General features: G+C 38.8%; 1 protein-coding gene across 1 annotated transcript; it reads right to left on the bottom strand.

The window, feature by feature from the left end:
- Positions 1–265: 265 nt before the first annotated feature.
- mlec (malectin) lies at positions 266–13,950 on the bottom strand. Its single transcript, XM_057832716.1, has 6 exons — positions 13,472–13,950; positions 12,893–13,117; positions 6,535–6,713; positions 6,296–6,472; positions 4,053–4,110; positions 266–3,969 (listed from the first exon to the last, which is right to left on the bottom strand). Exons 2-6 carry the CDS (start codon positions 13,095–13,097, stop codon positions 3,725–3,727), a joined length of 864 nt encoding a protein of 287 aa, XP_057688699.1. The 5' UTR covers positions 13,098–13,117; positions 13,472–13,950; the 3' UTR covers positions 266–3,724.
- Positions 13,951–16,946: the final 2,996 nt, after the last annotated feature.

The following is a 16,946-nucleotide window of genomic DNA, read 5'->3' as shown; positions in this document are numbered from 1 at the left end:
GATCTCTGAATGATCCAATGTTGTCCTAAATGACCGATGATGATAAATAGAATCCACCTGTGTGTAATCAAGTCTCCGTATAAATGCACCTGCTCTGTGATAGTCTCAGGGTTCTGTTTAAAGTGCAGAGAGCATTATGAAAACCAAGGAACACACCAGGCAGGTCCGAGATACTGTTGTGGAGAGGTTTAAAGCCGGATTTGGATACAAAAAGATTTCCCAAGCTTTAAACATCTCAAGGAGCACTGTGCAAGCCATCATATTGAAATGGAAGGAGCATCAGACCACTGCAAATCTACCAAGACCCGGCCGTCCTTCCAAACTTTCTTCTCAAACAAGGAAAAAACTGATCAGAGATGCAGCCAAGAGGCCCATGATCACTCTGGATGAACTGCAGAGATCTACAGCTGAGGTGGGAAGGTCTGTCCATAGGACAACAATCAGTCGTACACTGCACAAATCTGGCCTTTATGGAAGAGTGGCAAGAAGAAAGCCATTTCTCAAAGATATCCATAAAAAGTCTGGTTTAAAGTTTGCCACAAGCCACTTGGGAGACACACCAAACATGTGGAAGAAGGTGCTCTGGTCAGATGAAACCAAAATTGAACTTTTTGGCCACAATGCAAAACGATATGTTTGACGTAAAAGCAACACAGCTCATCACCCTGAACACACCATCCCCACTGTCAAACATGGTGGTGGCAGCATCATGGTTTGGGCCTGCTTTTCTTCAGCAGGGACAGGGAAGATGGTTAAAATTGACGGGAAGATGGATGCAGCCAAATACAGGAACATTCTGGAAGAAAACCTGTTGGTATCTGCACAAGACCTGAGACTGGGACGGAGATTTATCTTCCAACAGGACAATGATCCAAAACATAAAGCCAAATCTACAATGGAATGGTTCAAAAATAAACGTATCCAGGTGTTAGAATGGCCAAGTCAAAGTCCAGACCTGAATCCAAACGAGAATCTGTGGAAAGAGCTGAAGACTGCTGTTCACAAACACTCTCCATCCAACCTCCCTGAGCTCGAGCTGTTTTGCAAGGAAGAATGGGCAAGAATGTCAGTCTCTCGATGTGCAAAACTGATAGAAACATACCCCAAGCGACTTGCAGCTGTAATTGGAGCAAAAGGTGGCGCCACAAAGTATTAACGCAAGGGGGCCGAATAATATTGCACGCCCCACTTTTCAGTTTTTTATTTGTTAAAAAAGTTTAAATTATCCAATAAATTTTGTTCCACTTCACGATTGTGTCCCACTTGTTGTTGATTCTTGACAAAAAATTAAAATTTTATATCTTTATGTTTGAAGCCTGAAATGTGGCGAAAGGTTGCAAGGTTCAAGGGGGCCGAATACTTTTGCAAGGCACTGTACATTATGCACATTGAAATGGAATATATTTTAGAGTCATTTGGACTTATTTTAAGTTGCTTATTTATAAAGTAAATGTTTACATTATCTTCAATTTTAATTTACCTCCAATGTTCTTATGTTAGGTTCTAAAGGAGTTCAAATTGAGGTTTTGCATTTAGATGCACGGAAACGAGGGAAAATAAAAAGCAGGAGATGGTGGTTGAGGTTACTGGTGTTTTAACTTATTTTGCGCATCATTGGAAAAAAATACAATTTTGAATGAAAAAGTTTCTCATGTAGTATACCTTATTAGAGTAAGTGTAATACAGTCGTCTAATGAATTTGTAATAGGTTATAGGTATAACTAGGCATGTGCCGGTTACCGGTTTCAAGGTATACCGTATGAGAATGTCAAGGTTTCAAAACCGCAAAATTTTTCCATCATACCGTCCCTACAGCATTAGTTATTTTTTATGTCCCAAAAATGCAGGGCTCACCCCTCCCCCTCAAGTTGTTGCTCAGTGTCAGTGAGTCAGCTGTGCTGCACTTGGCTTGAGGACATGAAAGAAATTAACCTTCGCCCCCCCCCCTTCGATGAAAACGAAGTTGCTGGTATGGGAATACTTCGGGTACAAGATTAGGTGAGCCAACTGACATGTAAAACATGTTTGCGGGGAGTGAGTAAACGCTGTCATGAACGTTTCTGACTAGCAGTGGTAAAAAAATACTGTAACGTAAGCTTGTTAACGAGGCAGATAACATGGCTAATTAGCATGTCAATTTAATTTTATTTAGAATATTTCCCTTTTTCTTGGTTTTCATTTACCATTACTTATATTCCAATTTGCTAATATGTTGTTTTATAAAAAATATATGTACATAAGAAAAACTTTTTTTTTGTAATCCAGAAATCTCAAAATAAAACGTTTTAGAGCTGTAATTGCAATACCGCGATATTTTATTTACTGTGAAGGTTATTATACCGTCAGAATCTCATACCAGCACATGCCTAGGTATAACTATGCCAAAAGCACTTTTCTTTGCATTTCGGTGGTTTTAGGAGGTTCGGACCACACTTTCACCCTGATGACTAATAGAAAGTTTTATTTTTGACAGTGTTTTACTCATGTGTCATTCGCAAGTAGCCCCATAGAAGCACCTAAAATGCCCATGAGAAACATGTAGTTGTCCCAGTAGTGAGGCAGTAAATGCTGGAGATCAAGGATATTGAATAACTATTTTCTTAAAGCCACACTGCTCATAACATTATAGAGTTGTACTAGTTAAGGTCTAGTGCTTAACTAGAAATTCTAGTATTAGGCAGCTATCAACTATTCCAGTTTTGCCTTACTATGGCAAACATATCATTGGTGATTTTTGCATTTAAATAATGCTGGCTCTGCTGCACATCTAATCTGGACTAAGCCAACCATCAGTAGGACAGCATTATTAAGGTTTCACGAAGCAGGCTAAATAACAAGCGAGCACCCTGTATTAAGTGACGGCGGAGAAAAAAAAAGTGAACGAGATAAACGTTCATTTTCTGGACTAGTTTAGCGCATTTTTTAAAAATGATACAACATTCTAAAATGACACGTAATTCTTTTTAAAAGTTTTGGTTCACGCTACAAACTGTAAACGTGAAAATCCAAATGTTTTTATTGTAGTAAATAATTGAGATTACTATATGGATAAAAATATTCCTATTTATCACTTTGTCCATATCATTGCTGCCCAACCACTTGTAACTTGTCTTACCATGCCCAAATTGTCCTAGTGTGCAAAAATGTACAGTAGTCATGGGTTTAAAAAAAATAAAGCCACTCAAGTAGTGCACTGAATTGTTTTTTTTTTCCTTAAGAAAATAAAGCATGTAATAGTACATCAACTTTGAGCTGGATATCAAGGATATTAAATAAATGCTTAAACATATTTCCATAGCAGGTGAGAGGATGGTAAAACTAGATGCATAAACACAGGGAGAGAAATGGAAAATGGTTGCTGTATTCCCATCTCATGTGGACGTGTAGTCAGATGATGAGTGTACGAAACAAAGCAAAGTGTTTTAGCCACGCTGCGTGCAAACACTGTAAAGTGATGAATGCGCCCCCGACCGAAACTGGCGAGCACACGTTTGCCGAGCTTTTTGAAGACTTCATCTGCCAAATGAAAGGATGAAGAATGTCGTTGAAAGCAGACTGAACAGCAAACACTGACTCTGCTTCCCGTCTCTCGCCCCCTCCTGTGTTTTTTGTCTTTATCGTCCTCCGTGGTCCGTATTCCCTCCGAGACGTTTGTACGCTGCGCCTATTTAACGCCCCCCTCCTTAACCCTCACCTGTCATAGTCTCATGTTCGTCCGGTGCTCTCACAGCCGACAGAGGCAGAACAACGTGGGGATGAAGACGCCGAACGCCACCAAAATGGGGAACATTAGGCTGCTGTTGTCGGCAGCGTACGGGTTCGGTGTTCGGGGTCCCGACTGGACCCTGGGCTTGGAATCCTGGGGAAGTTTCTTCTTGCCGACGTCTTCCCCTCCCTCTCCGTCTTCATCATCTTCCTCCTCTTCCTCGTGCTTCTCCAGGCCAGGGTGAGGTTGGAGTTTCGGTACATCTTTTGACAACAAAAAGGAGCGCCAGAGCAAAGTGTCAATCCAATTGGAATAAAACTATATGTATGAAGTTCAGAAAAACTACCTTCTGGGGTTCCCTTCATCACGTAGAGAGCGCAGACTTTAGGGTTATCATAATAGCCCTGAAATAACAAAAAAGATCAAAATTCAGCAGAGGCAACACTTATTTTGTAGAGGTTTTATAATCAAGAATTCCCTTTCAGACATCTACTAAAGTTCCGGTGAAATGTTCTGGTTTTTACCCGGGTTGTATTCATCCTTGAATGCTATGACCTAAAAGGTGAAACAATTAATCAATTAATCAACAACTATTTTGATAACCAATTAATCGTTTAGGGCCTTCTTTACCTTAAACTTGTCTAAATTCTTGAAATTATAATATAGATATAACTTATGAGTTGTAAATATTATCAGATTTCTTCATGATCTTTTTGTTAAGTCAAAGCACAACATGAACAAAAATCTGCTTTTACGTTGGGAAATTTTTTTTTTACATTTTTGCCAATTTTGGACATTTGTCTAAACTAGCTTCTTAATTACGCTGCTAAAACTAATCGATTAAAACCGATTAATAAATTAGTTACCAACGAATTCGAAAATCGATACAGTTGTAGACTAAAATTAAATCAGGAAGCTGTAAACAAATATTTTTGACGGAAATTTTGTCTTCATTGTTACTTACAACATCTTCAAGTTAAATTGTGTCGGTAATTGAAAAAAGTGACATTTATCCGAATAATCGATTAATTATTCGTCCGATTAATCGATTATGAAAATCATCGTTAGTTGCAGCCCTACGATGACCCAAGTCAGTTGACTCGGGCATGACCTTGAAACTAGACACCACTCCGAATCATTCCCGGGTTGCGTTATGTCTGAATGCAACAGGTAAAGTTTTGCTTAAGTGCATAGGGGTCGATGATGTAACGCTCACACGACTATAGCGCACACGCCGCACAGCACTACATTTCCTTATTTTTCCTTGCCATAAGACAAAATAACATTTAACACGCAGTAACTAAAGAATTTATTAACTACAGTATATAGATCGCGAACTTGACTTAACTTTGTTGAGCTGGGGGCTTACAAAGCTCAACAAACCATTTTTTAATGGGATGGCGCACAACTCAGTGGGCTGAGAAAAGCCAGTACCAGTGTTTTCTTCTTATTGTTTGATTGTGAACATGTTATTCAGCCTGGTCTTTTACAACTGAATGTGTCAGAGCTATACAGTGAATTAAAAGCAGAATCTAAAAAAAGCAAACAAGTATGACATCATGCCCGGGTTTCAAAAATTGTGGGTCTCTGTCCGCTTTAAGCGCACTCTGCTTCGCTAGTGATTGCAACCGGAGCAGGATGCGCTTTTGATACTTTACGTGTATTGTCACAGCGTGGAGCTGTGATGCTCCAGGCTATGACATTACATGCAGTGCATCTTTGGAAGCAGTAGTACAGCGCGCATGCTATCCAAAACTAACAACGGCAAGAGGACAGACGATTGAACATGGCAAACTTTTGTTGTGCTGCGCTAAGCAGTTGCATTTAATGCACAGAATCGGGTTTTAATATGGCGCTTGTGTTTTGCACGCTGTTCCCAAGTTCCCGTGTGAGAGTGACATTGGCCGAGACAGGCGGAGCGTCTCAGGGTGACCATTTTGTGAGTCTCGCAGTCCTGGAAGTGGTGACAATTTGACAGACCAAAAAGTCACGAAAGATCGCACCTGTGTGATTTGGGTTACCATGCCTTTCGTGGTGTGACCTTCCCCTTTGCATTTTTATTTTCTCCAGTTCGTTCAGCATCGAGTCCGGAGGTAGCGACCTCACCGCTTGCCGAGCGGCGACTTATTTTATGCTACATTACGTTCGGCGTCACAGCACCTTACACTCCTTCCCCTCCTAGGAGAAAGGTATTTCCTCTTCTATTTGTCCAATCAATGAGTACCCACAGATACATAGCAACATCATTATGTGCTGTACGTAAACTTCTGATGTGTAGTCTGTCTTTCAAGGAAGTTCTGAAAATTGTCCCAAAAATATTTTCTCATTATTTTGGCATGTTTCAAATGGATATAAACTTTATGAGCTGTAATTAATTTTAATCTCACCTAAAACCTCTTCCTCATTAAAAGATTCAGAAGAATTAAAAGAAGAAGAGTTTTTGGGGGGGCCAGGTGATGAATAATGGCATCTTAATTAATTTTAGTAGGGAAAATTAAATATACAGTACAAGTAAATGATTTGACCTACTTCGTCAGGGTAGGAATTAAACTCGTAAATCTCAAGTGTCACTGGTAACATTGTACACACCTTTACAAATTCCACCGTAAGCTTGCCGTTGAAGGTCGACACCTCTCCTTGCACACTCAGCTTGCCACGTCTAATGGAGAAGGCCACTATTTCATCGTGTGCTGTACTATGGCCCACTCGATCAAAAATATCGAGGTCCTTTACCACAACGTGACCATTTAATCGAACGTCAAACACCTGGTAAATCAAAGTGGGTTAGGTACATCTATTACATTGACACATGAAACTTAATGTAATACCTTTTGTTGTGACTGAGCAAAGTAAACCTCTGCATACTTCATTACAAGTATATAGTCCCCTTCCTCTCGTATAGGAATGTCATATCCAAATGTGTCTTCGTTGTAGCGCTCCGTTTGGTAGAGTACTTGATCCTCAGGACTGGAGCGAAGGATTGGCAGGCGCATTCCATAATCAGATGCTATGGAGACAAATGAAACCACATTTATACTTATATAGGCTCGATGTAATATGTCTCAGTTCAAGTGTGGCAGTGTCATTTACAGATGGCGGACCCAATTCGCAGAAGAGAAAATTTGGACCCTAAAATAACTTGGGAATAGGGTTGTTCCGATCATGTTTTTTTGCTCCCGATCCGATCCCGATCGTTTTAGTTTGAGTATCTGCCGATCCCGATATTTCCCGATCCGATTGCTTTTTTTTGCTCCCGATTCAATTCCAATCATTCCCGATAATTTTTCCCGATCATATACATTTTGGCAATGCATTAAGAAAAAAATGGATAAAACTCGGACGAATATATATAAATTCAACATACAGTACATAAGTACTGTATTTGTTTATTATGACAATAAATTCTCAAGTTGGCATTTACATTATTAACATTCTTTCTGTGAGAGGGATCCACGGATAGAAAGACTTGTAATTCTTAAAGAATAAATGTGACTCTGTATATTGTGACTAAATATTGCCATCTAGTGTATTTGTTGAGCTTTCAGTAAATGATACTGTAGCCATTTAACTGTTCTGCCCAAATGCATGATGGGAAGTGCAACCACGACTGCGTAGTGGCATCAATTGATATATCTTCTCTGCGTTGGGAAATAACATAGGGTGTTAAGAAAAAGATCAATTACTACCCTTCTTCCCCACATTGCTTCCCATGATATTTCTAATTGTTGAGAGAGGGATAGTAAGGCTTTAGCCAATTAAAAAAAAGGTTTAAAGGCTGCCAAAATTCCATCTACTCATTTTACGCTACCTTTTAACTCTATATATAGGTAAAACGGCGCCATTATAGATTGAACGCGATAATGCGTGAGTGGGTCGTGCAGCGCATGCATTAATTGCGTTAAATATTTTAACGTGATTAATTAATTAAAAAAAAAAAAAAAATTACCGCCGTTGACGCTATAAATTTGATAGCCCTACTTTAAGCCAAAACTAAAGACTCTGGATGAGTGTAAGACATTTTGTCTGTAACATTAAATACAATTAGAAAACGATTTAATTAAAAAAAAAAAAAAAATATATATATATATATATATATATTAAAAAAAGGCATGTCTGATATTTTTTTGCCGATTCCGATACTTTGAAAATGACGTGATCGGGACATCTTTACTTGAGAACATATCTATTGCCGCTTTTCAACACTCAAAAAATCTCAAATGGGAGGAACCAAGTTTTTTTCCTTGTTCTGTGGGCCCGCAGTTTCATTTTCCACAAGTAAACAAGGTGTGTGACCAGCATTGTTTTTGGCAGACCTATGAAAATACTTATTAGTCTTAGTCATCCATAATCTCAGAGAAATTTCATCTAGTTTTAGTCGACAATTACTTAAAATGTTTGTAAAATTCCAGTTTTCATCCCGAAATAATAAAACAGGTTTCCAACAATTTGAATGAGCATTGACAGGCGATATTGTAGTGTCTCCAAAGACAACGCCAACTTCATGATGAAGATAAATGCTCAGCAGGAAAAGAGTACATTATTTTAAATTAAATAAATCTACCTCGACGCCGCAAACTGTCAAAAAAGTTGTCCGAGAGTTCGCTCGCCACGCCAAATGCTAAAGCTACGCTAGCGCTACGAGTTACATTTAGTGTGTGATGATCACTCATCACAGACCTTTAAAGGCTAAAGCAACACTGCATATTCTCGCTCGCTAAGAAAACAAATCTTACCATGTGTTTCAAAACAAGCAAGATAGAGTGCAGTCTAGCTTGAAGCACATATGAACACCAGTAAGGATGGGAAGTGAGAGATGACGCAGCACATCTCACATGAGTGACATGACCCAAACACTGCTACGATGCAGGCTGACGTACACCACGTACAATATGAAAATGTTACGCATTGTGAAAATATGACAGAAACTGTCGCATTTTCATCTTGTTGTCATTGTGTTTTAGTCTCCCTAAGACACGTTTTTAGCTCGTCGTCACGTCATCATCATCATGAAAAAAACTTTGTTGAGAAAATATTTTCGTTATCGTCATCGTTGATGAAAACAACAATGTGTGTGACATTATCTCCATACGGTGATATATTGCAATACTTTCTATCCTGATTAGGGCTGTCAAACGATTACATTTTTTAATCGAGTTAATCACAGCTTAAAAATTAATTAATCGTAATTAATCGCAAGTTAAACCATCTATAAAATATGCCATATTTTTCTGTAAATTATTGTTGGAATGGAAAGTTAAGACAAGACGGATATATGCATTCAACATACTGTACAAAAGTACTGTATTTGTTTATTATAACAATAAATCAAGAAGATGGCATTAACATTATTAACATTCTGTTAAAGCGATCCATGGATAGAAAGACTTGTAGTTCTTAAAAGATAAATGTTAGTACAAGTTATAGAAATTTTACATTAAAACCCCTCTTAATGTTTTCGTTTTAATAAAATTTGTAAAACTTTCAATCAAAAAATAAACTAGTAGCTCGCCATTGTTGATGTCAATAATCACACAGTGGTGCTGAAACCCATAAAATCAGTCGTACCCAGGCGCCAGCAGAGGGCGACAAGACACCAAAAAACACAAGTAACAAGTGCACATAACACTGTGCTGTCTTTTTAATCTGTTTGAGCGGGGCATGTGCGTTAAATGCATCAAATATTTTAACGTGATTAATTTAAAAAATTAATTACCGCCCGTTAACGCGATATTTTTGACAGCCCTAATCCTGATAAATGTTAAACACCAAGAATCAATATATTGTTTTAATAGGTGTCAATATTTAATAAAAGATCCAATAGTTTGCTACCAAAATGTCCCATCACAGAAGTGTCTATTCAAACAGTCATTTGTTCATTAAAAAAAAAACTTAATTAAATATTCTCATAGTCTGTGAGGAAGACAATAGTTTTTGATATCGTCTGTGAAAGTACAAAAAAATAAACATATTTAATTTTTCCTTAAGAACTATCTTGGGTTTCTTTTAAGTAGCTGTATCATTGAATATCGTAAAACTAGTACAGTGGTACCGCTACATACAAAGTTAATTCGTTCCAGGACCTTGTTTGTATGTCGAAATGGTCATATGTCGAGCAGGATTTTCCCATAAGAATTCATTATAATTCCATTAATTGGTTCCACAGCCCGAAAATCTACACTAAATCCTTAATAAATGCAGCTGGTAGAATTGCAAATAGCAATTACACAGAGCAAAACAAATAAATTATGAATAAAAATCGTAATAGTAATATACTAATAATTATAATAATACCTGTAATAATGTAATGAATCGGGTTCTAATGTGGCGGATGTGTTTTGCGTGGTCTACCTGAACGCACCGCATGGCTGACTTGACAGGACATTTTACTTTTACTTTGTTCAGCTGTGGCGGACAGTAGGCATGTTGTGTTGCACAAGTTCTGAAATAAATGACTAAACACCTGACAAAGCTGGCGTTTTTGGGCAACGTTACCACAATATTAACTGTCACCTTAACTTATAAAGACTGGTGAACGGAGGTCAGAGGAGGACCATCGAGATCGTAGACATTCTACGGCCGTATTGTCGAGCCAGTTCACGGCCGGCACACCACGCTCATAATTTTTTATCATTTCCATCTTCATTTCAATGGTAAGCCTCACCTTTGTCTTTTTTCACCACCTGCACTAACATTCTTGGATACCATGTTGATTTCTCTCAGAGAAAATCCGCCGTGCGTCCGTCTTGCGGGAAAACAAAGAAACCGCGGCGCTGCCATAAAATGTCCTATTTCGAGCATGTCCTCGGCTGTAGAAACAAACGGCAAGTCAAGTTTTACGTCAGATGTCAAAAGCTCGTGTGTCGAAGCGATCGTATGTCGAGGTACCACTGTATTGCCAGGTAAGTCAACCAGATTGCCTTTTTAATGTCCAGGAACTTGAAAGTGTCAATACTCAGTGACAAGGTATTGACACAATTTCATTACAGTTTTGCAATGTGCTGAAACGGTGCATGACGCCTCATGCATAGTATGTACAATACTTGTTCAGGAGCAATCATTTCATAGCAATAATGTTGCCCATGCAGCGGATGGCTGCCACATTGAACACTTGTAAGCAGTGTTGTTAATTTTACTTTAAAAAAGTTAATTAATTACAGTTACAAATTACTTGTCCCAAAAAGTAATTGCGTTAGTAACTCAGTTACCTGAATGTAAGAGTATTTAGTTACTTGGCAAAGTAAATAGTGATAATTTTCATGTTTTTTTTTCCCTCAAAAAAAAAAAAAAAAAAAAAAAAGTCACACAATGTGAAGTTTAAAGGGTTTTGGGGACAATTGGCCCTAGCCCAATTCTTTACCCTCCACTTAACTAGACACAAGGGTCTTGCGATAACTAGATAGTAACCTTTGCTATGTGTGGAAGTCATTTAAAGTTGTGAATCAACCGTTAAAGTTGTTAAAATTGCTCCCGTTATTGTATTAGTTCCCTTCTGTCAACTTTCAACACTCAACATGTGTAAGTTTTAAGTTTTCATCATTTAAAGATAGATTTAAGTCAAGATTTTGCCAATTTAGGAGCATTTTAAAACAAAATTTAAAAAAAGTTACTTGGGTTCGCGAGGAAGGATCTCTACATCAGAGCCTTCCTGCGAGGTCTACTGCTTTAAGATGGCGGCTGCTCACTAACGCATGTAGTCCTTAAAACATGTTGCCAATGCAGCCGTGTCTGTCATTTGCATCCAGTTCTATAATATGTGATATCTACCGTATCATGTGGGCGTAGTTTGTAGGCTATGGCTACACTCAGGTAAACGATGGAGTTTATTTTATATCCATCGATGAAGTTGGAAGCAGTAATGTGGCGTCGGAGCTACTCCTGTTCTGGTTTGTTTACATCCGTGGTACACTCAAAATGGCGCATGGAGGCATGTCCGCTAGTTTGGGCATGTGACTGACAAAGACCGATTGGAGCCACCTAGCATCGCGTTTGCAACGGCGTCCTCCCCACTCCTGCTCTGCTCTCTCGTCTCCGTGAGTCCGTCTCTCTGACTTTTTTTATTCAACCAACTTAGTAACGCACGCCTTTCCCGCCTCAGTAACGGTAACGGCGTTGCCATGATGAGAAAAGTAATTAATTAGATGACTCATTACTGAAAAAAAATAACGCCGTTAGTAACGCCGTTAGATTGTAACGACGTTATTAACAACACTGCTTGTAAGTAGGAGTGGGAACCTCTTAGTACCTCACGATACGATACGATACAAAGCTCACGATAACGATGGTCTGACGATATGGCGATACAACGATTATCGATACATTGGTCAGGAAATCATTGTAGGATATACTACAAACAACTAATAAACAGAAAAACAAGCTTCTGCTGTGAATTGGAATGAGTTTATCACTTGTAGACGTCCAATCCATTTGAACTGGGAGGGTGGCAGCGAATGAACATGTTCATTCGCTGCCATCCCTCCCACTTCAAACGGATTGAACGTCTATGGCCGGTAGTGGTAGCTAATGCCAGGCAATTAGGTCATTTTGAGTCATTTAAGGTCATTTTCCTGTTGATTTTCAGTTACTTCCTGTTGATTTTGCATTATTTCATGGGTCTCTTCCTGTTTATTTTGAGTCACAGAACGGGAAGTGACCTGGGAATCACCCAAATGAATAGGCAGTGACTTAAACTCAACAGAAAATGACCTGTGTATGCCCGAAAATGAACAGCAAGTGACCTGTAAATGCCCTGAAAATCGGCAGAATGACTGTGAATTCTCTGGTTTCGAATGAACGAACGTTCCCAGTCTAAATGGACTGGGCGTCGAGCACCGTCAATGCAGCCTTAGAGTTATCTGAGACACTATTATGATGGAAGATTTGGGTAGCAACTTGTTCGTTCATTTTTATTTTTATTTTAGACATTGACACCTTTTTAACACGATATCTCAATTCTTGGCAGGAGCAAATCGAGAACCTTTTGGGATACAGATTATCATGATATATCACCATTTCGATATTTTGCTACACCCCTACTTGTAAGACCGAAAATATAAGATGATTGTGCGGGTATTGGTTATGAGTCCAACATTGTCACAAGAACAATTTCTAGAAATTTCAATTTCTGTACTGATTTGATAGTCTCAATCGTGTTTGTTGATACTGATACCATACACCCAGACTACCCACCTTTTCCTAGCTTGCCTTCCAAAGGATCCTTTTTGAAGTGAATCCCGTGCACGTCAACGTGCGATTCTCCCCCGGCATTGACAGCCCAGATAACCCTTTCGGCGAGGTTGGGGCCGCCGCCGCCGTCCGCCCGGCACTGCACAAGCAGCACGGACAGCACGGCTGCAAGCAGCCCGGCAAAGCGCCGCGACGTAAGCCGCTGCATGACCACACGCAGTCCCGACCCTAGGCACGGAGAAAGGCACTGTCAGGCGGTAAAAGTTCACGACTTCCGAATGGGCTAAAATCCTGACGTCATAAGTCATGACATGCAATAAGATATAACGAGTGAGTTAGCCGAAATGCTAAGACTGCCGCTACCCGGTAGCAGGAAACAACACAAGACTGCAGAAAAATGAACACTCATTCAAGTAAAAACACGAATACAACAACACCATTCCAAGTGTTTAGAATATATACTGGTAAAGTATTGAAATGGTAATTAATACAGGCTTACATCGCTACTTATGTTAGCTGGCTAAACGTACCTGTCTAACCAGAAAGACGTGTCGACTGGAGCGCTGCTAACATGTGTCTTACCTTTTTCTCGAAAATGTTGTCAAAGTCAATGTCTAGCACTGGAAAAACACTCGCGTTGGATGCACACACCAGCGAACAAATGCAGTATTGGATGTGTTCATATATTGCCAGACGGTGGAGGTTTCAGTGTGGAACACTTGACGACTTTCATTCAAAGTATGAGTATCTACACTGGCTGCTAGCTGCAGTGCAACGTAACGCAGCGGATGATTGACATATATTCTGACCAATCACATCGTTCCTGTAGTTCTCGGACCGGCCCAGCGACTACTTGGTCTGTTCGCTTTCGATTTTTCCGGATGCGTTTTTAAGTATTCGCACCTGTGATAATAACAATGCTTTTTGCCTGAAGTTTTAACTATTGGCTGCCATTGACGGCGATAGGCCGAAACCAGTTAAAAAGGATTGGACGTATATCTCTGTCAATGGCAGTGAATGAGGGAAGAGACACCACTATCATGATAAATGAATTAATACGCGTGGCCTTGACGTTTTCGACCCGCCCCCTTTTGCCGTCTTTCCGTGTATGGCTGAGCTCTCGTCCAATCAGGACAGTCCAACGCAGACGCACACGGCACACGAGAGGGTTGGGCAATTTGGAGCGACCGAAAAGGTTGCTATGGTAACTTTTAATCTGTTCCATAGATGTCAAGAGTGCTCATGACCGGGGCCGTTTTATGAACACTTCACAGGGAAAATTAATATTTATGTAAAAATTATATGGAAAAAACACTTAACCCTATAAAGACCTGGAAGTGGACATAACATAATGGGCCATGATCTAAAATGTGATTTGTACTTAAATGGATGCCGGATCTCAATTACTACTACTCTGTCAATCTGTGTATCTGTCTGTTTGTCTGTCTATCTATCTATATATTTTTTAAATAAATTAATCCATGGTTTCATAAAACGTCGATAAAAATGAAATTAAAATAAATAAAAAGATAAATACGCTTGTTATGCCCCCAATAACATTCTAAAGCAGGGGTCCCCAAACCTTTTCCTGTGAGGGACACATAAATTTTCCCTTCTCTGATGAGGGGCCGGGGTCAGCTTGTAACAGAAAAAGTGTGACGATTGCAGGAGTGCCTAAATGTAAAAATCTATTGTTTTTCAGAAAGCCACAATCAAATGACCCTTTCTGGATTCTTCACGGAACAAAAGTAAATAAAAATATAATATAATATAATATAATATAATATAATATAATATAATATAATATAATATAATATAATATAATATAATATAATATAACACTATTAATTAAATAGATAATAACCAAATAACCATCTCTGGGTTTTTTCCACAGATAAAAGCCAGGGAAAAAAATAACAATATTGGAAAAAAAAAAATCAAAATGGTCTGGTATTGTTCAGGGGGCCATACCAAATGTGGAGGCAGACCGTTTCCGGCCAGCGGGCCGTAGTTTGGGGACCCCTGCTCTAAAGTGATTTTTTTTTTTTTTCATTTCATATAGTATAATCAAAGAATTATGGTATATTTCATTATACATGTGTAGCCTATTACTGCATATAATAGTGGCCACCTTTGTATTAAATATGACACTCATTAAACTCATTGCCTACCATTGACAACAATAGACATCCACTTCACTGAAACGGGGAGGACTGGCTTTGAATGTATATGTTTCATTGCAATGGACGGTGGTAGGGGAATGATCACTGCTAGCCAATGGCGTAGGTTTGAATAGGGACGGTAGGGACATAACACTACCAACTTTTTAGGATGCTCAAATTATCCCCACTAACTTTTAAGCAACCTTATTTGCATTATATAATGACTTCAGTTATATAGGTCATTTAGATTGTCTTCCTATATGTTGTAAGGATAGAATTGATCCTACCATTATTAACTGAATTACAGTACTTTTATTATATTCAGTCTTACACTGACCCCTTTTCACTCGCTGAATGTGCCAGTCCATTTTTTATCCTAAAACGCACGTTTGATTGGCTGATGACTTGACCCCCCACCCCCTCACACACACACCCATTCACAGCCTGACAGAAATACAACATGCCACCTTTCCCACCCCCTTCAAAGACGAGGGATATTAGAAGTTTTTTTCTGCCAGCAGCAGCTACTGTAGGTAATGTAAAAAGACGTCAATGTTTTGGAGGCGGGGAACACTCCACTAATTTCGCTACTGCTACAGTGCTTCAAGTCGATTTTACTCACTGAGATTTCTTGAAATAAGAAAACAGCTAGCTGAAAATAAGCTTAACAGACCTATTTCAAGGAAAAAGTTTGTATATTCAATCTTAAAAGAAAAATTTGTTTGTCAGAAATGTTCTTAATTCAAGAATATTGTTCAAAACATTATTTGAAAGAAGTTTTTTCTTGATATAGGTGAAAAATGACCAACTTTTAGATGTATGGGCTCAATATGAACAAAAGTGATATTTACTAAAAGTAAGTGCAAGAATCTGACACATTAATCTGTTAACTAGCCTTTAACACTCAAAAAAGATGGAGAAAATTATTTGACTAGATTTAACAAAAATTATCAGGGTAAGACGTTATAAATTTGCAGTGTGAAAGTTAGTATAGCTCAATGCAGATTTATTTTGCATTAATCATTTAGCCTATCAATTCATTAGGTTCATATTGGTGAGAAATGTAGCCCTGACCTCCATTCACTAAATATGTTTGGTCTTATTAATGCCCCTTCCCCAGAAAAGAGTGTACATGCAGGCTGTTATATCGTCCCTACCAATATTTAGACCAAACCTACGCCCTTGCTGCTAGCTCTCCCCTATCAAAATGGATTGGATGTATGGCGCCGTCCATGGCAGCCAATGAGTTAAATGAGTGCCGTATAAAATGTTAATTATAAGGCGAGCCACTTACTTTATAATGAAGTAAACATAGAGTGATGTAATAAAACATGAAATTTATAGCCACAGCCCACAGTGATATGTTTTAACAAAGTTAATAATTTGTGCAAACATTTGCTTCTCTTCCAGGTGACATCTGTTCTTAAAGCAGATGAAGCTTTTGTGTTAGCATATCATTTTTCGTGACATGGCAAAAAAAGTCTTGGCAGCTAAACAGGTGAAAATGCAGACATGTATAACTTTATTGTCTAAAATAAATACTTTTGTGTATTGGGGGGGGGGGGGTTGTTTTGTTTTGTGTGTTTTTTTTTTTTTTTCAGATTTAGCATTGGAAAGAGATACATATAAGACATGTTTTTTTTACGTTTTCCCCCCAAAGTATAATTTAAAAAAAAAACACAAAATGTCCGATGGCGACGTGTTAGTAGTCTCGAGCTTGCTATCTGCAATTGGCTTCTTTTGCCCTGCCGTGGTTTGTTTGTCTGCCGCCTTCGTTCAGTAGCCTCTACCTTGCGCAGGTATTTGAATGTATTTGTGGTATCGTTATCACCTTGATTTACCCTTGGGTTATTTATAGTGATCTCCGTCGACCTGTTTGTCCCTGACCCTTTTTG

The sequence above is a fragment of the Corythoichthys intestinalis genome, chromosome 3 (genome assembly GCF_030265065.1).
Source record: "Corythoichthys intestinalis isolate RoL2023-P3 chromosome 3, ASM3026506v1, whole genome shotgun sequence".
Lineage (NCBI taxonomy): Eukaryota > Metazoa > Chordata > Actinopteri > Syngnathiformes > Syngnathidae > Corythoichthys > Corythoichthys intestinalis.
Note: the sequence above shows the minus strand (reverse complement) of the source record. Positions and strands in the feature narration are given on the sequence as shown.

Excerpts from the sequence above, each read along its gene's own strand:
- mlec (XM_057832716.1), bottom strand. The coding sequence starts at position 13,097 with ATGCAGCGGCTTACGTCGCGGCGCTTTGCCGGGCTGCTTGCAGCCGTG. Across the intron at positions 6,473-6,534 it reads TTGCTCAGTCACAACAAAAG|GTGTTTGACGTTCGATTAAA; the intron begins GTATTACATTAA and ends TTGATTTACCAG. Across the intron at positions 4,111-6,295 it reads TTACGGTGGAATTTGTAAAG|GGCTATTATGATAACCCTAA; the intron begins GTGTGTACAATG and ends TTGTTATTTCAG.